Source organism: Balaenoptera ricei, chromosome 13, assembly GCF_028023285.1.
Source record: "Balaenoptera ricei isolate mBalRic1 chromosome 13, mBalRic1.hap2, whole genome shotgun sequence".
Classification (NCBI taxonomy): Eukaryota; Metazoa; Chordata; class Mammalia; order Artiodactyla; family Balaenopteridae; genus Balaenoptera; species Balaenoptera ricei.
The window spans coordinates 13,267,593-13,291,273 of NC_082651.1; the positions used below are offsets into that span (position 1 = coordinate 13,267,593).

Below are 23,681 nucleotides of genomic sequence, written 5' to 3' on the forward strand. Positions count from 1 at the left end.
AATGTTATGAAAAAGAACCAACAGAAAGGCAGAACGGTGGCATGGACACTGCTGAAGTATAAATCAGTGAGCTGAAAATTTGGCTGTGGAATTCTTCCAGAACCCAGTGCAACAGAACAAAGAAATGAAGAGTATAAAAGAAAAGTTAAGAGTTCTGGAGGATACATCTATTACTCAAGAATTCCAATATCCATGTAACAGAATTTCTAGAAGAAAAAGTAGAGAAAGAACAAAGCAGAACATACACTCAAAGCAGTTGTAGAAGAAAATTCCCAGGGACTGAACAAAGAAACAAGTGTTCAGACTGCAAGGTCCTCAGAGAGCTAAGCAAGATGGATGAAAAAAGACCCATACTTAGAAAACCAAGGAGGGAATTCCCTGGTGGTCCAGTGGTTAGGACTCCATGCTTCCACTGCAGGGGGCATGGGTTCGATCCCTGGTCGGGGAACTAAGGGCCTGCAAGCTGCATGATATGGCCAATTAAAAAAAAAAAAGGATAAAAGGAAAATCTTAAATCCTTCCAGAAAGGGGAAAAAAAGGATTACCTATACGGGAATGAGAATTAGATTGACATGAGACTTTAATAAATCAACAATTCCAGATGTAAGCAAGAAAATGAAAGAGTAACTTCAAATTTTCCAGAGAAGACCATGTGAATTTAGAGATTTCCCCCAGCCAAACTATGAATCCAGCAGGAGGGTGAAATGACATTTTTACAAGCATAACAACTCAGAAAGTTTACCATTCAAAAACATAAAGTTACTAGTGAACAAACTTTAGAATTCAAGTGGAAGACTTGAAACAAAAGTAACCACGAGAAGCATATATAACTTGCATACCATGTTTGAACTCACACTTACCACTTTCTTTTGTGATTTCAATTTATATGCTTTCTTTATGAAATAAAGAAAACTGGATAAAGAGATGAGGGAAAATAAACCAAAAAATAATTCATGTAAATTGAATTACAAAATAAAACGGCAGAGATAAAGTTAAACATATATGCAATTATTACAATAGATGTATATGGGCTAAATGCACTTTTTAAAAGCAGGGAGTTCCAGATTTGGTTAGAGAAATTAAACTGTATGTATTCATGAGACATACCTTTAAAAATAAAGGGATAGAAAAAAATTTACTAGACAAATTGTAAGAACAACAAAGCAGGTGTGGCAAGATTAATATCAGACAAAAGAAAAATCAAAGCAAGTCATGAATCTTTAGTACCTAACGACATAACTTTGAAAATAAGAAAGTAAACATTGACAGAAATACAAAATGAAATTATCAATCACAAATCACAGTGCCAGTGAGGGACTCTGGCATATTTCTTTCAGAGAGCAATGGATACCCATGTAGAATTTTCTGTTCAACAGAGAATACGTATCCTTTTCAAACACTTTTGGAACATCCACCAAGACTGATCAGACATTAAGACCAGAAAGAAAATTTCAGCGTTCACCAACCACAGTGCAGTATAATTAAAAATTGACAGCCAGAAAAAAACAAAAAAAGAACCCCCCAAAACCCAACACCAACAAAACCAACTACATATCTGGGAGTTAAAAGATACTCTTCTAAGATAACTTTTGGATTAAAGAAGAACTCAAAATGGAAATCTCAAACTAGAAACGAAAACGAGAACATGTCAGTTATTAGGCTATGATCTCTTAGCTCTAAACCCCTTTTATCCTCTGCTTTGTTGTGCAGAATTCTGTAAATGTGCTGGAATTCTGTAAATCACTTTCTGTTTTGACAGCAGTTCTCTGATGGGCTCGGCCAGTATGGGGCACTAGAGGGAGGTTGCAGGGCTGGAGAAGGGAGGGGACTGCCTCTTTCCCATTTGCTTTCATCACCCCAGCAATGGTCCTTCACTCTGGCAGCAGCAGTTGGTTCTAGCCTCTACCTTTTTTCCCTGGCATTCACGGACTCTGCCTCACTGTGCTCCTTCAGAGGCAAAAGCGCCAACCGGGTAGCTAGCATTGTTTTCTCAAGGTCTGAATCCGAGCCCTGCAGGGCCCCTCCTCCAGCTCCGGTGGCACCAGCATTGCTAGTAGTATGCCCTCCTTAGAGTTGGAGTCCCACTTCCACCAGGGTTTGTCTCTCCTCGCTGCTAGGTTCTGATATCCCCAACCTCTCTTTGTTCCCCTAGACCCAGTGGGCGCTAGCTGCTTCCTAAAGTTATTGCCACTGTTACCTGAGATTCATTTTTGCTGTCAGTCCTGTGTGTCGCACCCATATCCCCTTTGATGATTCCTTTATCATTTTTGTGCACACAGGCTCACAAAGTACTTTCAAGTCCAACAGCCAGCATCTGTACCTCTTTGTATGTGTCCACAGAGTCAGAAATGCCTGGGCATTTTTGACCCCCCAGGGGCAGCCATTAATCAATGATCATGGAATTACTAATGTTGCAGTCCCCTTGCCCCCACAACTCTGAGAGGTGTGACTTGCACTCTCTCCAGAGCTCCCATGCGGGAGTGTGCCACAGTTATCCTCCATGAACTTTGCTTGATACCACAACCCTGCTTGCCCTCTTTCCCCTCCTGGTCCCACATCCCCAACTCCCCTCCCAGTTGTCCCTTGGAGTCTCTTCCTAATAAATTACTTTCACACAAATTCCCCTCTTAGGGTCTGCTTCAAGGAAACTCACATAAGACACTGTGAAAACAACCTTCATATTACATTCTTTCTATTGAGATACCTTGTGTTTCTGTTTTTCTGACTTGACTCTAGCTGATACATAACATTACCTAGTCAAACATGAAGGATATGACCAAAGCTAAATTCAGAGGCAAATTGATAGCACTAAAAATATTTTTAATAAAATAAGACTGACATAAATGCTCTAAGCTTTCAACTAAAAAAGCTAGAAAAAGAAAAATAAACATAAAAATAGATGCAGACACTGATGCAAGAGAAAAAAATAAAACCCAAAAGATGGCCTTTTAAAAAGATGAATAGAGAAATCTTTAGCAAGTCTGATTTAAATAAAAGGCACAGAATTACTAAAATTGGCTCAAGAAATACAAAACCTAAACAGACCAATGACCATGGAAAAAACTGAAAAAATAGAAAATTATCCCCCAAAGTCCAGATGATTTTATAGGTAAGTTCTTACCAAACCTTCAAAGAACAAAATAATTCTAATGAATCTCAATTGCAAATAAAATATTTTCAGGGTACAGGAAAAAAGGAAAATACCCAACTCATTTGACAAAGCCAGCATAATACTGATACTAGGAAAACACAAGAAAAGACAACCAAAGAACACACATAAAAATCTGAAATAACTGCAACTCACAAAACCATATACTTCATTTCTCTACATACCTATACTGTTAAGTAAATGCATAAAAATTGTCTGGAAGGATAATGGGCAATAGTGGTCACCTCCAGGGAGAAGCCTGGGATGTGTACCTTGTGTGTGTGCATGTGTGCCTGCGCAAGTGCTGGGAGTAATTTACCTGTATTATTTGAAATGCTTTTAATAATAAAAATGTATTCAGGTATTTTTTTAATGCAATGAAAACAAGAGAAAGAACAAACAAAGAACTGAAGTTTAATTCCACAAAAGAGAAGTAGTTAATGTTTAACTGAATCTAATGAAAAAACTGCCCAGAGTAGACCTAATTTGAAGGTTTCCCTTTTTTGCTGATGTACAATACTACCAGTCAAACGACAGAACTGAGTTTGCTTCAGGCAAGGACCTTAGTATAGAAGCCTATCCAGTTATTTTTTATTAATATATTTTTCCTTCAAGGAATATCCTAAGGATCATACCCTTTGCTTACCATTTATTTTATCCTTATCTGCAAAATCCAAGATACAATTTAGATGCCATTCATAGCTACCTAGAGTCTTTAGGATAATCTAATTCTACATGAGGCCTTGCCTTTTGACTTTAGCTTCATATCTAAATGTCAAATGTTTACTCTTTGGACCTCAATACATGAAGAAGGCAGAGTTCCTTTTGGATCCCTCTGGAGCCAGACTACTTGGGTTAATTTCCCAACTTCTCTGTGCCTCAGCTTCATTTGTAAAGTGAATATAGTAATAGTCATTATGTAATTGTATGAAATAATATAAGTAAAGTGCTTAGAACAGTACCTGGCATACAAGAGTCATTATTTAAGTACATGTTTATTATTATTACTATCCTTCCTCTCTATTAAAAGGAGGAGCTAAATTTCTGCTTAGACAGAGGTTATCTCCCCTACACTATATTTAACAAAAATGTTAAAAAAAACTCTAAGATTCAGCAAAGCTTTGGGAGCTTACTGTTCACACTCACCCGTTCAATGAGCTGCAGACATTCTGTCAGAGTGTTGTTAATTTTACTGGATAGTTCAAGTTGTGCTTTCTTTTCTTCCTCTTCTTTTTCCATACTCTTCCAGAATGAAATATTCATTTCCTCTATTATTTTTCTTTTTGTTTTAAGTTCCATAGGAGGCCGTTTATAGATCCTCCCCTTAGATTTCTGCCATTCTTCCAATTGTTTCCTGTTATACAATTAAAGAGGGGGATGGTTTTAGGGGTTTTTTCTGGTACATGGTTAAGCTTCTAAAGTATGACATGCATAGATTATCACTGAACACCTTCAACTGGAAAGTCAGGAGAATGTTTTAAAAATAATTTACTAATTGGTATTGGAAGCAGTGGTTGCCCCCACCCTTCAGAAGGCAGACGCCAGATGGATTGGTCGGATTACAACAGGTGGTTAGCATCTCCATCTTCAAACTCCTTAATTTCCTGATTATTCCTCAATATTTTTCTCTGAAAATTTGTATTTTACCTGTATGCTACTCCTGACAATTGCTGTCCTAAGACATCCCTCCATCTCTGAGATCACTAACTCAGCACTCCATTTCTTTTTCTTTTTAAATTAATTTATTTATTTTTGACTGTTGGGTCTTCGTTTCTGTGTGAGGGCTTTCTCTAGTTGCGGCAAGCGGGGGCCACTCTTCATCGAGGTGCGCGGGCCTCTCACTATCGCGGCCTCTCTTGTTGCGGAGCACAGGCTCCGGACGTGCAGGCTCAGTAGTTGTGGCTCACGGGCCCAGTTGCTCCGTGGCATGTGGGATCTTCCCGGACCAGGGCTTGAACCCATGTCCCCTGCATTGGCAGGCAGATTCTCAACCACTGCGCCACCAGGGAAGCCCTCCATTTCTCTTATCATAAGCTTTGTATCTGCCACTCAACCAGACTCACCAAACCTGTATCCTGCCCTCAGTAGGGTCTTGGCCACTCAAAGCGACCCACTTTGCCCAGTTCCTTCGCTCTCTCCTGACCACACATGACCCCCTCTTCCCCTAACGAGATCAGTAATTTCAGGGCTCTTTTCTTAAGCAGCTGGTCTCTGACGGTGCCAAGTCCTAACCCTCGCTCTCCCCACACTGTTCACTCTCCACTCCTGCTCTGAGGCAGTCCATAGACTACTGCTGAAGGAGGCACCAAGACATGTAGGCCCAAGCGTCTGAATGTAGGCTCTTCAGTTTCTTTCAATTACAACTACATGTTTATGACTCACAAACGTACATTTCAGCCCAGATCACTCTCTAGGGTCCCAAACTTTGTAAACTCCAGTGCCTAACTGATATCTTTTATTTGATGTCTGGCAGGCATTTAAAATTTAATATTGTTCAAGACAAAGCTCTTGATTTTCATCTCCAAATCTTTTCCCAAACAGCCTTCCCTACATTGGTAAACAGTGCCCCAATCTACCCAGTTGCTAGGGCCTAAAACGAGGAGTTGTCTTGAGTAGTCCTTTCTTTTCCCCACGTCCAACACATCATCATATAATCAGTATTGATTCTATCTCCACTACCACCATTCTTGTCCAGATCACTGTCACCTTCTGCTTGAAATGCTGCAGCAGCCTCCTAACTCATCTCCTTCCTTCCACCCTAACCCCTTTCAAATTCATCCTGTGCACAGCAGCTAGTGATCTTTACAATGTAAACCAGAGTCACGGCCAGGAACTTTCCATGGCTCTTGGAATAAAATTCAAAATGTTCTCTGTGGCTGGAGGTGCAGTGCAGGTTGGTTCCTGCCTAGTTCTCCAACCTCATGTCACACCACTCTCCCCCTCACTCACTGCCTTCCAGGAGCTCAGGCATTTTTTCCGTTACTTGACCCAAGCTCATTCCTCCCTCAGGGTCTTGTATTGTCTGTCTTCAGTCCTCTGCTCAAATGACACCTCCTTGAAGAGGTAATTTTCTGTAATTATTCTGTCTTAATCAACAGGTTGATTTTCTGTCTTTTCCACTAGAATGCAAGATCTATGAAGACAGAAACCTTGGCTGTCCCAGTGCCTAGCGTAGTGTTTAGAAGACGTAAGTGTTTAATTACAGTAAAATTCACCTTTTTTGGTACACAGTTCTGTGAGTTTTGACAAATGCATGAAAGCATGTGACTGTGACTACAATCAAGATATAACACCCTCAAAAATGCCCCTGTGTTCCTCGGTGGTCAACCCTGCCACCCATGCCAGCTCCCGGCAGTCACTGAGCAGTTTGCTGTCCTTGTAGCTTTGCTTTTTCCAGAAAATCAGTAACTATTAAAAAAAAAAATGTTATTTATTTATTTTTGGCTGCGTTGGGTCTTCGTTGCTGCACACGGGCTTTCTGTAGTTGCGTCAAGCGGGGGCTACTCTTCGTTGCGGTGTGCATGCTTCTCATAGTGGTGGCTTCTCTTGTTGCGGAGCAGGGGCTCTAGGCGTGCAGGCTTCAGTAGTCGTGGCACGTGGGCTCAGTAGTTGTGGCTCACAGGCTCTAGAGTGCAGGCTCAGTAGTTGTGGCACACGGGCTTAGTTGTTCCGCGGCATGTGGGATCTTCCCAGACCAGGGCTTGAACCCGTGTCCCCAGATGCTTAACCACTGCGCCACCAGCGAAGCCCCCGAGAAAATCAGTAACTATTAACTCTCTTGTTTCTCCCTTGATTTCTGAGCACAGTCCATACAGTGCTTATATTAGCCCTAAGTGCTTCCCCTTTCCCTTCACCGGCTTCATGATAGAAGCTGAGTCATCTGGCATGTGTTTCCCCTATGTTCCCGGCATTCTTCTTACCTCCTTAGCCTTGCTTCTAATCATAAATGAAGAGGGAACTTGCCTTTTCTAAAGCTAACGTATTCCTAGGACCTGGCTTTATTATTCTAGTACTTTCCATATATACACCAGAAAAAACGTTCCATAATAGTAGACCATGACTGTGTGCTCACCACTGTATCTCCCAGTGTAGGTGCTAAAGGAACACTCGAGGAATTGGAGAGTGATCTATCCTTCTCCACAGACTCCTCCTTTTTTTTGTCACCAAACTTGGCCCAACTGTAATCTGTCTTAGGATCCATTGTCTGTTATCTGGTCTACACTGCAAGCTCCAGGGTAGGGACCCTGACCTCCTCATTCACCAGCTCAAGGTCTTTGCATTCAGTTTTCTTTTTGCTCAGAAGACTCGTCCTTCTTCCTGTCACTGCCCTTTTCCCAGCCCAGATGTCACTGCTGAAAGTACCTTCCCTGACCCTTCTATCTAAAGTCATCCCAGCCTCCCTCTCTCAATCGCATCACCCTGAATTAAGTTGTTTATTTTCTGTCTCTTCAGGAGGGCAGAGAGCTTGTCAGTGGTGCTCAGGGCTGTATTCAGAGAATAAATCCTGCCCTCACTTCACTCTGCTATACCTTTTAGCTACCATCTAATTTTACATGTTCCTTTTGCCATTGCCAGGAATCTCCTTATTTTCTACTCCAATCAGGTGTACAGATGTGCTTCTCCTGGGAGGTTCACCACATCATGAGAATATGTCTGGTCCTGTGCAGAAAGTGTATGAAATCCTTTGGCTCAGTTTCACGCATCACACATGTTAATGTTAACTCCCAGCAGCCTGAGATCCTGACTTCTAACATCTGAACTCTGTATGTGAACTGATTACTTCTCTCTGCCTTAGCGTACTTTCCAAAACTTGGCCTGCTCAGACTCATAGAAGTTTCCTGCTCCTTTTTCTCTGATAACTTTTCAGATTTCACACTAGTTGGCTTGACAAGGGACTACCATTTCCACACTTCCTAGCCGTGTAAGTTCACTACTCTGGCTCCTCCTACCCTGCCTCTTCTGTTGCTGTTCAGTCCCTGCAGGGCACTTCTTGCATGAATGGTCTACCTCTGCAACCTCTACTTCTTATTCAACTATTCTGTTTCAATTTCTTTTTTAAAAAATAAATTATTTCAAGCATATAGAAAATTATAGAGAACAATTTGAACACATGTATGTACCACCCAGCTCTATCAAGTCTTCATATTTGCTTTGTCTTTTTTTCAGAGTTATATCTAAAAATTACTCAGGAGCCATTATTCATGACCCATCTCCTGACTTTCGCACTCCTGATGGTCAATTTGCCTAGTCATCTTAATTTGCAAAATTTTGGAATTAAAATAAAGTACCTTCGATCCTCTGCTGTGGTCTTCTTATTTGGATTAGTTTGGGTCCCATTTGGGAGTCCTCTTCCATTTATGGTTGTGCCACCAGCTTGAGTTCTGGGAGCTGTCTTGTTTAGAAAACAGTTCTGGGGAAGAGCCCTTTTCAACTTGGAGTCCAAAGTCTGTGCTTTTTGTTGACAGCTGTTGTTGCATTTATTCCCTTTGGCTCCATTTGCTCTTATGCTAGGGGTGCTTGGAATGACTGAGTTAAAGCTGCCAACTGTCAAATTAGGCCTTTGGCTTATGGCTTTTGATTTTTGCAGTACATATGATGTCCGACGTCTACAACAAGCTTGCGTGGGTTTATGATCTTGCTTTGTGTTTGGATGTCTGTTGTTACATCCTCTCTGAAGCACTTTGGGGTATGTGCTGGGTTTGCTATGTTTTACTTTCTGTTCAGTAACAGTGCATGACTGTAACTTAGTTTCACTTGGTCTTTCATACTTACCCCTATTAACCTTTATATTCTTTATGTCCTTAACCACTGTTTTCTTTGATGCTTGAGTCCTGTTAAGTGTCTGGACAAAGTGAGAGGAAACTGTTTTTGGGGGTTTTCCCCCTGGTCTTGCAAGATCTGTTCCTCTAGAGAGTTGCTGAGACTTCTCTGGTGGAATCCTGATTTGTGTTTCTTCAACAAATTGTTTATTAACTCTCTCTTTCAGAACAGCACTATTCACTGACCTTTTGCCGAAGACTTCTTTAGTAGGAGCCATACTGCTCTTGGTTTGATTAGTTTTTGGCTTTCTTACAGTGCCTAATTCAGGATTTGGCTTCCTCTCAGAGTCTGGTAAGATTTGGGGCAAGTTCTCTTTATTCATCTCTTTTAGACAGCTACCCAAGGATTCATTTTCAACATGAGTATTGTCCACAGAGTCTGTACATTTAGCAGTTCCTTGTTGTGTTACCTGCTGCTTCGTAGTTTTCAATTCCTGTATATTAAGTGACCCCATGGTTTTTCTTGACAGTTTTCCAGTAGTGGATGATCCAAATTCATGCTGTTGTTGACTACTTCCGGAAGGCTTACAGTTTGGGTTAGAAGAAGCACATTCTGAAGTGAGCCTTTTTTTGCCCAGAAGTTTTGGTGGCTCCAACTTTGGCCTCTGGGACCCTGTGATACTGGCAGGTCTGGACTGAAGTTTAATGCTGATGGGTCTTGTAGCTTTGACAGGCAAAGCAACATGGTTGGTAACATCCTTTTTAGGTCTAATAGTCTAAAAAGACAGAGAAAGATATAAAAAAAAGTAAACTCATAACAACAGTCCATTGTTTTTAAAATAAAAAAAACTAGCTATTTTGTTTATAATTGCATTTAAGAAAATTGAATCCTGAGAAAAAAAAGACTCACTAATAGATGATTTTTATAACTGGAGTTCCTATTAGAAATATATTAGAATCTTTTAGCTTGATAGAATTCAGCAGAGATGCAGTGAACACATAAAAATTGCTGTTTAGGGCTTCCCTGGTGGCGCAGTGGTTGGGAGTCCGCCTGCCAATGCAGGGGACACGGATTCGAGCCCTGGTCTGGGAGGATCCCATATGCCGCGGGGCGGCTAGGCCCGTGCGCCACAACTACTGAGCCTGCACTCTAGAGCCTGCGAACCACAACTACTGAGCCCACGAGCCGCAACTGCTGAGCCTGCGTGCTGCAGCTACTGAGCCCACGTGCCGCAGCTACTGAAGCTCGCACACCTAGAGCCTGTGCTCTGCAACTAGAGAAAGCCCGCGTGCAGCAATGAAGACCCAACACAGCCAAAAAGAAAATAAGTAAAATAAATAAATTAAAAAAAAATTGCTGTTTAAAAAAATAAATTTGGCTCCATCAAACAAGTACTTGCTGAATGCCCATTATATCCAAAGGAAGTGTCCTTCTAGGGACTCTGGAAAGATACATACATAATAAACTTATGTTAGGGTGCCTCCCAAGTTCTTCCTAGTACTTTGTATTGCTACACTAATTTTCTTAAAACAACACTGCCTTTGTAAAGGTCAGAGTGTCACTCAAGAAACTTTGTCTCATCCTGGAGATCAGTGGTATGGATATGTGGTAGATGCTGGGAGGCCTGAGATACTTTGGAACAGTTCTGATTAAGTACCTAACATCTCAGCAGAAAGTCAGTCATATTTGTGAAGTCAGGAAAGGGTTTTAAGGTTAGATTGTATATTATTAACAAGTAAATATTTCAGTCATGTGATTTAATTTTGGATAAGAAAGGTAGGACTAGGTTGCAGAGAACTTTTAAAACTAGGGAGTGGTGTTTAGAATTAATATGGTAAATAATAGGGACAGGCCACTGTGGATTCTGGAGCATCCGCATTGAACGCAGTTACTCAGAAAGGAGAATTTGGCAGAGATTTGTAGACTATCCAGGGAAAGATATGGCAGTGCTAGAGTTACCATTCTCTATTTTTGGTTTGATAATATGATGAATAATTACTATGTAAGCTTTGTGAACGTGTAAAGGACGTCTGTAACTAGAACCACTCGGCCTTAAGAGCGAAGAGATGGCCGCCCTAGGATGGCCTGGGCGTGTGCGCTGTTGCTCATGGGTGCTACAGGGGGCACTGGGAGTGGGAGGCAGAGAGACAGATGATGTGCTCACGCGGCGACAGCTGGGTTACTCCTTGAGCCCCAACGTTTACATCAACCTCGGCTCTCCCATTATTGCTCATTACTGCTTACTGAAGAGGCAGGGATGTTGGTATAAGCTTTCCAATTATGTGCTATTCCTTACTTGTTCTTTTTTGTATATTAAAAAAAAAATTGAGATATAATTTGCACCCCATTCACCATTTTAAAGCGTACAATTCAGTGGGTTTTAGTGTATTCACAAGACTGTACAACCATCGCCCCTAATTCCAGAACATTTTCATCACTGCAGAAAAGAAATCCCACATTTGTTAGAAGTCACTCCCCATTTCCTCCTCCCCACAGATCTGGGCAACCAGTAATCTATTTTCTGTCTCTATAAATTTGCCTATTTTGGACATTTCATATAAATGGAATCATGTAATATGTGGCCTTTCGAATCTGGCTTCTTCCACTTAGCATAATGTTTTTGAGATTCACCCGTGTTGTGGCATGTATCAGCACTTCATTACTCTATTTTTTAAATAATAAACTTTATTTTTAGAGCAGTTTTAGTTCAAAGCAAAATTGAGTGGAAGTACAGAGAGTTCCCATATATTCCTTGTCCCCACACAGGCACTTCACTACTTTTTATGGCTGAATAAATATTCCATTTTATGGCTATATCACATTTTGGTTATCTATTCAATTGATGGACATCTGGGTCATTTCTACCTTCTGGCTATTATGAATAATGTTGCTATGAATATTTGCTATAAGTTTTGTGTGTTTGTGTGTGTATCTGTTTTCAACTCTCTTGGGTATATATCTAGGAGTGGAATTCCCGGGTCATATGGTAGCTCTATGATTAACTTCTGAGGAACTGTCAAACTATTTTCCAAAGTGACTGCATCATTTTACATTCCCACCAGTAATGCATAAGGGTTCTAATTTCTCCATATCCTCCCCAACACATATTATCTGTCTTTTTGATTATAACCATCCTAGTGGGTGTGAAGTGGTATCTCACTGTGATTTTTATTTGCATTTCCCTGATGTTGAGCATCTTTTCATGTCCTTATTTCCCATTTGTATACTTTCTTTGGAGAAATTTCTATTCAGATCCTTTGTCCATTTAGAAATTGGGCTGTCTTTTTATTGTTGAGTTGTAAGAGTTCTTTATTTATCTTAGGTACTAGATCTTTATCATATACAAGATTTGCAAATATTTTCTCTCTTGTACAGTTTCTATATCTTTATTTTAGATCAGCCTGGCCTTGCTAACTTACTGTAAGTGGTAGAACTGGTCATGCAGTTAGTTTCAAGCACTTCATTGAGAGAAAAACTAGGCTTAGAAGAGTCATTAGGCTAGCAGAATAGCCTGCAATCAATAGGCAAATACACACCATTCGAGCTGGAAGGGATTTTGGAGATCATTAAATTGAGCCCCTTCATCTGAGAGGGAACGTGAGCTGCCCAAGGTCAGGCAGAGTGTTAAGAGGCAGGGTTGGGGATAGAACTTCAGTCTCTGATTCCTGGCCTCAGACAACTCACGTCAGATAGATCTGATTAAAAAACAAAAAAACAAAAAAACAAAGACAGAATGTACAAGAAGGAACAAGTGACACAAACTGAATTTGGTCACTTCATTTTGTACATATGAAGCCAGAGAAGGGAGAAAATTCACAAAGGATATGACCAGGGTTTAAATCAAGAGAGATTTACTGCATCTATACTAGGCACTGTGCTAGACTGCAAGGGGATACAAAGATGAGAGAAGATGACACATGCCCCTGAGGAGTGCTAACAGAAAATTGTGATACAAAGACATGAGGGCTGAATAGGGCTGGGAGGGATTGTAGAGCTCATCTGATTGGTGGTTTTCAAGCATTTTTGTTCATATACTCCCAAAATAATTTTGACAAACTCTGTACCTTCCTATACTTTTGAAAGTTAATAGCTAACATTTTTTCATTGTTAGTTTAAATAGCTGCAAATATGTAATTTCAGGCACACTGTCAATATTGACATTTCAAGATGAAATGAAATTTGATACCCACTATAATCCATTTAGAAACTATACAAACACACTCTTCTTTAACAACTGAAAATATAATACCTTTCTTTTTTCTCCTGGTCTGTTTTCATTGCAGTTCACCACAAAATTTTTATACCAGATATTTGTGCTTGGAAGTTTATAATCCATTACCCTATCATACTTCTCAACAAATACATGTCTATAAATTTACCTTAATCTGTATTTACCATAACTATAAATAATTCAGCAAAAGAAGATAAATGTTACCAATTTTGATCAATAATTATTAAACATAAAGAGTAAAATACTTTTTCATAAAGAAATGGAAATGTCTCTTAATGAGTTGGCTGGAGCTTCCCCCCCACAATTAGTTCATGTATTTACTGGAAGACATTATATTATTTATTGCTAGAATGAGACAGAGGTCTTCATCAGTTTTATTCCTTTGGCTTTTTAAATAAAAACACAGAAAATTTGTTCACATTATCAGGTAGATGGGAATAGAAGATGTTTTGTTACAGCAATTACAGTCAATTCTTTGAACTCATCCAGAGGCATATGCTAAAAATCATACAGTGATCTCTCAGCAAAAAATTATTTTTAATGTTCTTCCACATGACAATGTTGAATGCAAAGAACTAGAAGCTGCTTGAACTGCAAAAGGCTTTCTGAACATCACCACCATTATTTCAAATTGTCCCTTGATTTTGTACTTTGGAGGTACATAATTCCATCCCAGAGCGAAACAAGCAGAGAAAGAACTGAAAAGTGGAAGAAGGATGACAGTGTCAAGGAAAGTGGGAAAGGAGAAACTGAAGTACATTCGACGACAAATCAGTTTTGGGCAAAAGCACATATGGAAGTTGAGGATGTGGAAATTGGTTCTGTTAAAATATGTACCTGCTGGAGATGCTTTATGCACCTCCAGAGGAACATATATCCCAATATGCAGACACTTCTAAATGTACTTCAATCTGCATTAACTCAATCCTTTCAAACAACTCTATGAGAAACCTCCTATTATTCCCATCTCACAGATGAAGTTAAGTAACTTGCCCAAGGTCCCTGAGCTAGAAAACAAAGGAGTCAGGATTTGGACCAAGGCAGTTTCTTAACTATTATACATTACTGTTTCTCAATAAATCTAAGAGGATGGCTCCAAGGAATCTTTTCAAATATGTTAAAACTCCTGATAGGAACAGAAAATGAAAAACTTCTTTTGTGTGTTCCTTTGTGTGCCAGAATGAAACCTGAAACAGTTATGGTGAGGGCTGTTAATTTCAATTAGTGAGGCATGGTAACAGTACACTAAGAGTATGCCAGAAAAGCTTTGTTCAGGTCCTGAGTCTGACCCCTATTGGCTGTATAAATGTGGCCAGTCTCCTTGAGCCTCAGTCCTCTCATTTGTAAAATGGGAATAATAATAATAATAATAATAATGATATCTATAAACTAGGGAAGGTGCTATAAAGTCCTGGTTTTTTCAAGATAGTTTTGATTTATGCCTGTTGGCCCAACATATTAATAGCACTTCCTTTTACTCTCAAAAGTCTCTGGACATTAAATCATATGACCTCCCTGCTTACAGCACTGTTTTGAACATTAATTGAGATATTGTATGTAAAGTGTCTCATCCAGTATCTGGATAATAATAAGTACTCAAATGTTAACTCTTATGGTTATATATAAAAAATGTTTTATAAATTGTGAAGCATTATACAATTGTAATGAGTTATCTGCCTAGTATGTTGAGTTTCTCCCAAGTTCCATAATTGCCTTCCCCACTTCATTTTTATCTTCACTACTGTGATACCTACCGTAAAGGGTAGGTATCACCTCATTTAAGAGATGATTTACTGAAATCAGTATTGTCAGCTTCAAGCAAACCTTCTGGGAGCTCTTAATGAGGGCCCCTTCCAACAGAGTTTTTAAGCCTTGCATGCTATACCAGTTCAATCTTCCTAAAGCAGAAGTCTAACCCAGGGGCTTCCCTGGTGGCGCAGTGGTGAAGAATTCACCTGCCAATGCAGGGGACATGGGTTCGTTCCCTGGTCCAGGAAGATGCCACATGCCGCAGAGCAACTAAGTTCGTGTGCCACAACTACTGAGCCTGTGCTCTAGAGCCTGTGAGCCACAACTACTGAGCCCACATGCCACAACTACTGAAGCCTGCGTGCCTAGAGCCCGTGCTCCGCAACAAGAGAAGCCACCTCAACGAGAAGCCTGCGCACTACAACGAAGAGTAACCCCCATTCTCCGCAACTAGAGAAAGCCAGTGCAGCAATGAAGGCCCAATGCAGCCAAAATAAATAAATAAAAGATAAATAAATCTATATATAAAAAAAAAGTCTACCCAGTAAGTCTCAACTGTTCACATCATCATGCACCACTTCTGCTTTCTATGCATTTTCTATCCTCCACAGTGTCTAACTATGTCACGTGTACACATAACATATATAGTCTATAGATGATCTATACATGCCTATGCATATAGGCATATATGTATATGTGTGTGTGTCTGTGTGCATTTAATGACCGAATCATTAAAATTTATGAAAATTGGCACCAATGTCACACTTTGGGCAACATTATTTCAATTACACTTTTGAACTTAGATAAAACTATGGCTTTAAAAATTAAAGTTGGGATTTTTATTGATAATTTTATTGCAGATGAAGAATTTGTGCCATTTTCAGGAGGATAATTTCTCCCATTTAAACCTTAAGTATGTTAGGATCTTTTTATCATTCCATCCACAGTCTAGCTGAGCCGAACTGATTGGGAAGCATAGGCTTGTTAAGTAGCTTGGAAGATCCAACACAGATGTTCTCTTTTAACGACTACTGAGCTATTTAACTTCATGGCAGCATACCAAAGTAGTTAAGACCATGGGCTATCATCCTATCAACCTATTAAGAGATTAATAACTATGTGACCTTGGGAACTTAACCCTTCTGTGACTCAGTTCCCTCATCTGTAAAATGGGCTACTAATAGTCCTACCTCATAAGGTTGTAAGGACTCAAGGACTTAATGCAAGTCAGAAAAGTGCCAGACACATAGTAAGTATTCAATAAACGTTAAGAGGACCAAAGTACACTTAAAGATTTTTTTTGGTTAATAAACTGAACTATAGTATGTTGTATTTTTCAAAAAATGATACTATTGCTTACTAAACCAAACTGTTCTTATATTTATGTAAATACCTTTGCAAAACATGTTCTTTAGGTTGTTAACATGTTTATTATTTTTATTGCTAATCATCCAAAACGGATATTTTTTAAAAGACTAATTTCTACTTACCAATTTAGAAGGTGGAGGCTTCGGGCAATTATTCTTGGCTTTTAGATAAGGCCTATAAAAGATGAAATAAGATCAGTTCTTGGTACAGAAGAATCAGCAAGGCTTGGGAAGTACAGTGATTAACAGTACAGTGATTAAAAATGTCTACGGTTAGAATTTTAAATCATTAGAATTTCCATATATGGTAAAAAGAAAATTCAAAAATTATGATTGATAGAAAGTCTCCTTATCATCCCTTCCTTAGTCCTATTATTCTACTCCTCAGTGACCACAACCGTTGCCCATTTTTTTCTGTGATCCTTTTATAGATGTCCTATGCATAAACATAACATTCTAACAGTATTAATAAAATACGTGTTTTCTTCATATCTGCATAGTCTTACTCATTGGAACATCATTCCGGGAACACTGCAATGTGCTGGGCGCTAGAGACTCAATGCCAAATAAGATAATTAAATGCTTCTTTAAAAAGCTTGCTTGTTTTCTATGTCTGTGAATCTGTTTCTGTTTTGTAAATTCATTTATATTAAATCAATTATAATTAAGAAAAAACTTGCTTGTTTTTTACGTATCTTCAAATAGTGAATTTTCAGGTGGGGAAAGTGATATAAATAAAAAATACTGAGGCACATATGAAACCTAGGTAGTGAGAGAGAAAATGCAAAAAAAGAGAAAAGCAGAGAATTTAGACTCAATCTTCACAGATCATAAACTGCCAGACTAACAGAGACTTTGATCATGACTTGATGCTTGTTTCTCCCATCTGGGATATAAGTCCTGGGAAGGCAGGGACCGCATACCTTCAGAAGCAAGAATGACTGATACATTATAGGTATTAAATAATGTTGACTACGTGAATTAGGTTTATTTAATCAAGGAAATAAGAGTCGAGTAAAAACCCAAAGTAACAAGAAACTAAAACAAAGGGTGAAAGCTAACTTTGTAAAAATTGATTTTCACATAAAAATTTAGCAACATGTTGGGTAGAAAAACATATCAATGCTAAGGCAAGTGAGATAACACCATTTAGATGACAAGATGTTGACAAAAGATCAAAGTGAAGCAGTCATATTCTGTTCGCCTCAAGAGTAAGTGCTAAGAGGAAGACCAAAGAGCCCTGTCAGGCTGGAGGATGTGGGTGTGCAGCTTATGGAGGATGGATTGAACCGGCTCTCCTGCTTTAGAGAGAAGCACCAGAACCAGGATCATTCAACTCCTTGGCCAAACACTGCCTTCACCGAGAATCACTCTCCCAGGAAACACAGCAGGGAGAGGAAAAGCTTGCAGCATTGCTGGTGATATTGTAGACCCTCCTCTCCCGCCTTTGGAGACTGTCACAGTAGTAATGCTTAAATCTTTGCCAACATTTTTGTCATGCCTGGACTGGAAATGCCCTTTTTGAAAAATCATAGGATCCCAAGGCAAGTCTGAGCAGACTGCAAACAAAAGGGCTATGTTTTGAAAAGGCTTTAAGTTGCTATTAGCAACCAGGGCAACGGAACTTTGCATAACCGTGGGAGACAAACTCACTTGGTGTTTTGGCACTTCAGTTTTCCCTTGGCTGCTAGGTACTCCTGGAGCTTTCTCTGCCGCTCTTCTGCAAAACAGGCGAGCAAACAAACGCATGAGATTCTAACCAGTTCATTTATATTCTAAAAGATGACACCTTTCTGTAATGATTTTGGCTTTGGACCATAAAGCTATAAAGTCCTTAGCCCTACAAATGTGCCTCCAAGTTAACATCAACATCGACAATATCATTTATATGCCACGTACAAAGCTCTTCACACTTGTGTTACTTCCTTTAATCTGCACAACAATCCTATGAGGTATTTTACAGTCCGAAATTTAAAGAGGATAAATGATATGCCCAAAGTTACCCATATAACATGTGGCTAAGCCAGGATTTGAAACCAGGTTTATCCAAACCCAAAGCCCTTGCTCACAGCCACTGTTCTCAGCTCCAACACATCAAGCTTTGCATGAAGAAATTCTGTTACTGGCCCACCTAAGCTGGCAAGCCCGGGCCTTGTTTTATTAATCCCTTCTAACAGGAATGATGATTTTTGCCCCCAAACCTTTACACGGTTTCCTTTGGTACTAAGGACAAAACAGGCCAGGTTAGGGGGTTCATGGCAAACATCTATCCATATGGTGACTTTCTAAGCAAGGCATCTGTGAGGGAATGAAAAGCCAGTATTTCCATCTTCAAGAAGTTTCAATCTAGTAGTGGAGATAAAATAAACACAGTAATAATTACAATATAAGGCAAAATCTAGGTGCCATAAAATAGGGTCAAAGAAAGAACTACGGGAGTCCAGAGGCAGACACTGAGTGAGTGGAGTGGGTGGTTGGAAAAGGCGAAAATTCAGTAATGGTTTAAAAAAAAAAAAAAAAGCTATAGGGGTGCAAAACAACCCAACCTCATTTAAACTGAGTTGCCCTGTGTTTTTTGGGGTTTTTTTGTTTTTCGTTTTTGGAGTATAATTGCCTTACAATGTTGTGTTAGCTGCTGCCGCAGAGCCAAGTGAATCAGCCATTCGCATACACACACCCCCTCCCTCTTGGACCGGCCCCCCCATCCCACCCAACTAGGCCATCGCAGAGCAGGAGCTATCTATTTTCCACGTGGTAGTGTATTTATGCCCTGTGTTTTGATATCTGCCTCTGATGCATCCCTAGGAGACAGCTGTGTCAAGAGGACTGTTGGAGGCTGAGAGATGGGGCTGGAATCCCAGCTCTGTGACTTCTAGCAAGTTACCAAACCTTGCTGCTGCTGAGCCTATAAAATGGGGCAGAAATGCCCATCTTGAAGGGCTGCTGTGTCAAGTGCCTAGAACAGTGCCCGGGCCCTGGGAGCCAGTCAACATACATTATTACCGAAACCAAAACACTGTGCGCATTTTGGAGCAGGTGGCAGGCACCTGAGCAGGAGTATGCTTAAAGTCAGCAAAGGGCTCCAGGCACATCTAAGAGGTCAGGGAGCCCGGGACCCATCAACTTCCACCAGGGCGCGCGGGCTTGCGAGGAGATGAGCTCCGCGTCGGGGTGAGACCCTCCTTGACAGCTGTCACAGCTCGGGCGGCCGCCGCTGCCCCGAGGGCCACACCCGGGCTCCGCCTGGAGCCAAATATGGGCCGCAGGAGCGCTTGGCTTCCTACTGACTGTGCCACCCCGGGCAAGGGGACTCAGGTTCTTTACCCAAACGAGGTGACAATGACAGCTTTTTGCAGAGCTGCTGCGGGAGTCACTGGGAAGATGCCTGGGAGGCACATGGCCCCGCGTACACCCTCCCCGATCCCCGGCCCCGACTTCTCACCGGAGCCTAGGGCCTGGGCTTGGGTCAGCGCCCCCAGGACCAGAAAGGCCAACGGGGAGGCAGAGGCAGGCAGGCGAGCGGACCGGCCACTTCCGCCTAAAGGACTCACTCGGGGGTCTCCCTTCGTCCCCGCCCGTAAGACACAGCGGCTCGAAGTCATACTCACCCGCGGCGGCGGAGGGCCCCGGCAGCACCATGACTCCCCAGCTACAGTTCTTCTTCAAAGGCCGCGCCCGGAGTCAAGGCCGGCGCGTCACGCATGCGCCCACTCTCATTGGCTCCCGTGGGTTTGAAACCCGCCAGTCGGAAGCAGGGGAGGGCGGGACAAAAGGAAATAGACGCGTTGTGGTTGGCTCTGCCCGTCAAATCACCCAGGGGGCCCTTTGATTGGAAAACGTACAGTGAGCGGGCAGTTGGCATTGAGGGCGGGTGATTGAGTGGGAGACTAAGTCCCACTTTTAAGGATGCGGTTTCTGGGCTGTTGTGCTGTCACTTACGCTGAAGGCTGCGGGGATGAGCGATGGGGGAGCACCCGGGCCCCATAGACAACGCCTCCCCAGCCCCCTTAGATGCTAAGGTTCACATAAAAATAAGATAAAACCAAATGATGAATTTGGCGGCTCCACATGAGTGTACATCTCCACTTGTTATGGGTCTCTGAAGCCAAAGGATCTTAGTGTTTAGTACTGCAGGGTGGCTCCTTTTATGTTTTTCACTGTGGTAAGATATACAAAACAAAGTTTACCATTTAAGCCATTTTTAAGTGTACAGTTCAGTGTCATTATGTACATTTACAATGCTGTACAATCATCACCACTGTAAAAAATCAATAAACAGGTACCTCAAATAGAGTAGGGAGATCAGAAGGGGGAGTTCTCATATTCTGCGACCACGGGGAGCCCAGTCATAAGAAGAGAGACTCCTCCTTCCTGTCAAGGACTTGCCAATGAAAAGCCAGGGACTCTTTGTTAATTACAGCTCTCCCAACTTCCGTTTCCCCCTCTGTAAAAGCATTTTCCTTCCCTTGACTTGAATGTGGCTCGTCATGGTTGCAGATCCCAAATTGCAATTCTCTGCTGATCCTGAATAAACCCATCTCTGCTGGGAAACTATCTGGCAGTCTATTTCAGGTCAACACCATTATCTGTCTCCTGAGCTTTCTCATCCTCCTAAACAGAAACTCTATACCCATTAAACACTAACTCCCTGTTGCCTTCTCCCCCCAGGCCCTGGCAACCACCATTCTACTTTCTGTCTATGATTTTGACTACTCTGGGAACCTCATTTAGGAGGAATCATACAGTATTTGTCTTTTTGTGACTGACTTATTTCACTTAGCATTAAGTCCTCAAGGTTCATCCATGTTGTAGCGTATGACAGAGGTTCCTTCCTTTCTAAGGCTGAATAATATTCCATTGTATGTATATACTACATTTTGTTCATGCATTCATCTGTCACAGACATTTGGGTTACTTCTATCTTTTGGCTATGGTGAATAATGTTGCTTTGAACATGAGTGTACAATTATCTGTTTGAGCCTCTGCTTTCAATTCTTTGGGTATATAACTTGAAGTGGTATTATTGGATTATACAGTAACTATTTTTAATTTTTTGAGGAACCGCCATACTGTTTTCAAGATGGCTCCTTTTTGATGTGTATTTTTGATTAGACCTTATCAGCTGGGTGTATGCCTAACCAAGGAAGGGACAATGGGGGCAGGTCCAGTCCTCCTGAGTCCCTAGGCACACCTCATTCCTTTTATTTCTGTCCTAAAACTTTTTCTTTCAAAAATTTCCCCGTTTTGGCTATTCTGCAGTTTCATGAAGAGGTTTGGGAAATGCTTTTGGCACTCTGTGCGTTAGGGTTCCACTTCCCTAGGTGCCAGAGAGGTGGTGCATAGAGAGGTGGAGCTGTGTCTGGGCCCATTTTTGCCAGGTTTGCTTCACCATTTGGGTGCTCAGCTGGGCATGAAGCCATTGGGGCAGCTCTCCTCTTTGTTTCCAAACAGGGTGTTCAGGAGGGAGCCGTGCTGGGGTTTCTGGATTTATATATTTTGACACATTAGTAGTATACAAATATGTTTAAAATAGGACAACTGATAATTATTTAAGTGAAAAACTTGGATTCTTTGTCTAGTGCCATGAATCCTTGCCTAATGGTTAAATCTAGCAGCTGGGCAAGAACATTTTTGGTTAATGAGTAAGAAAGTGGCTCATGTACAGTTTCAGAAAAGTGAAAGGAGTTCTCTTGGTCTTTATAGAATCTTAGTGATCGAATGGATTGCAGATTGAGAAGTCATCTTGTCCACCCGGTGCTAGAGTATTCTACAGATCCCATGTGTGCATTGCATCTTTGCAAGAATACTGCTTGGGTCAGGGAGCTGCTTCACCTGTCCTGTTTTTAGACAACGCTGATTATTATGAAAACTAAAGAAAAAAAAAGAGCTCAAATAAGCCTCTTGCTCATTGGTCCTTGTTCTCTGGAGCAACATGGGCTGACTCTGCACCCTTTTCTAAATTCTTTGGATATTTGAAGAACTATTTTGTAGGACACAAAATATGGAAAAAAAGCTAAATAGGTTTAACAATTCTCAACTCATCTAGCAAAGTATCCACCTTGTGGCTTGAATGGCTTCCCATTGCTCTGAGGCTAAAGTCCTATAACTCCTGCAGGGCCTAGCCTTTGCCTACTTCTACAGCTTCAGCTCATACTACTCTCCCCTTGGTCACTGTAGTTCAGGCACTCTTGCAAAAATGTTTGTAACCTATTTTTTATACTCTATGATATACTATGTACAAAATGAAAACATGCTCACCAAATTACAGATCTCACAAAACTAAGAGGAAAAGTCAGTGTATTAAAAAAAATCAGAATCTGGAACAATCTAGAAAGATCTGGGGCCAAATAAAGATTAAAATTGAATAGGGATATATTTAAAGTTTTGAATTTAGGATGAGAACCTATAGGTCTTTGTTGCCTACAAACCCTATATGAATCAACAATGTCACTTGCTTTCAAAAAGCTAATGTCACTTTCTAAAAACAGCATGGTGTCTGAAATTGGAAGGACAAGGTCCCACTCTAAGCTGGGCTGGGCTGGCCATATCCTGAATAGTATACTCATTTCTGGGTAACAAGTTTTATGAGAGATATTGACAAGCCAACACTGGCCAAGACTCAAGAGGACAATTTTGACAAATGTATATGGTCATGAAACCACCACACAATCAAGGAATAGGTATAGATACACAAGCATATTTTACATCCAACACAGTACTTATTGTTATCCCAACTATTTCCATCATCCCCCAAAAGTTCAAGTGTAGGTATATGTAAGCATCAGAGGGATGATTTAATTGGGGGGAGGGTTAGGGAAATATCCTTTTCCTTTTCCTTCCATACCTTGGACTTACAGGTGATGTGGCTCTACTCTCATCAATTTGGAGACTGATGTATAAGACCATATTAAAGAAATAGACTCCAACAAGTTCAGTGCTAGGATTGTTGAAGCTCATCATGGTGACCTTCTCACTGTTTAGGCAGCTGGGGAGTAGGGAGTAGAGGATATGCATAGCTGATCCTGTTAGAATAATATTTGAGGCCATTTCTAGAATGATTCAATATTTCACTATTAAAGACTGAGCAGCTATTATGCTTTTTAAGATTTCTTGAATTGGTATTGCTTGCTTAGTGTTTTGTATTTCTCTATTTCTTAAAATATTGATACCTAGTCTTACTCTAGCCAGACTTGGGGTACAGAAACCCTAGGAAAGTAATGGCAACTAGAAAGAACAGTGTGAAATAAACAAGAGAACAGGTTTTTTCCTTTTCTCTCTGTTTTTCTGCAGTGCTCTGTATCTGTGTCTGTGTCTGTATTCTGTGGTGCCCAAATAGGCTGAGTTTGGCTGTAAGTAATAGCAAACCAAATATAAATGATTTAAAATCACAATAATGGGACTTCCCTGGTGGTGCAGTGGTCAAGAA

The 23,681-nt window shown here is 40.8% G+C and overlaps 1 protein-coding gene across 1 annotated transcript in view; it reads right to left on the bottom strand.

Annotated features, from left to right (window-relative positions):
* Positions 1-19,917, bottom strand: part of CKAP2L (cytoskeleton associated protein 2 like) — a 29,998-nt gene extending 10,081 nt beyond the window's left edge. The window contains exons 1-5 of the mRNA XM_059942733.1: positions 19,864-19,917; positions 17,909-17,975; positions 16,379-16,430; positions 8,437-9,683; positions 4,295-4,502 (exon numbers count right to left, since the gene is read on the bottom strand). Coding sequence (XP_059798716.1) covers positions 4,295-4,502; positions 8,437-9,683; positions 16,379-16,430; positions 17,909-17,975; positions 19,864-19,894 — 1,605 coding nt within the window. The 5' untranslated portion in view covers positions 19,895-19,917. The remainder of the gene's footprint in view (positions 1-4,294; positions 4,503-8,436; positions 9,684-16,378; positions 16,431-17,908; positions 17,976-19,863) is intronic.
* Between the last annotated feature and the right edge of the window lie 3,764 nt (positions 19,918-23,681).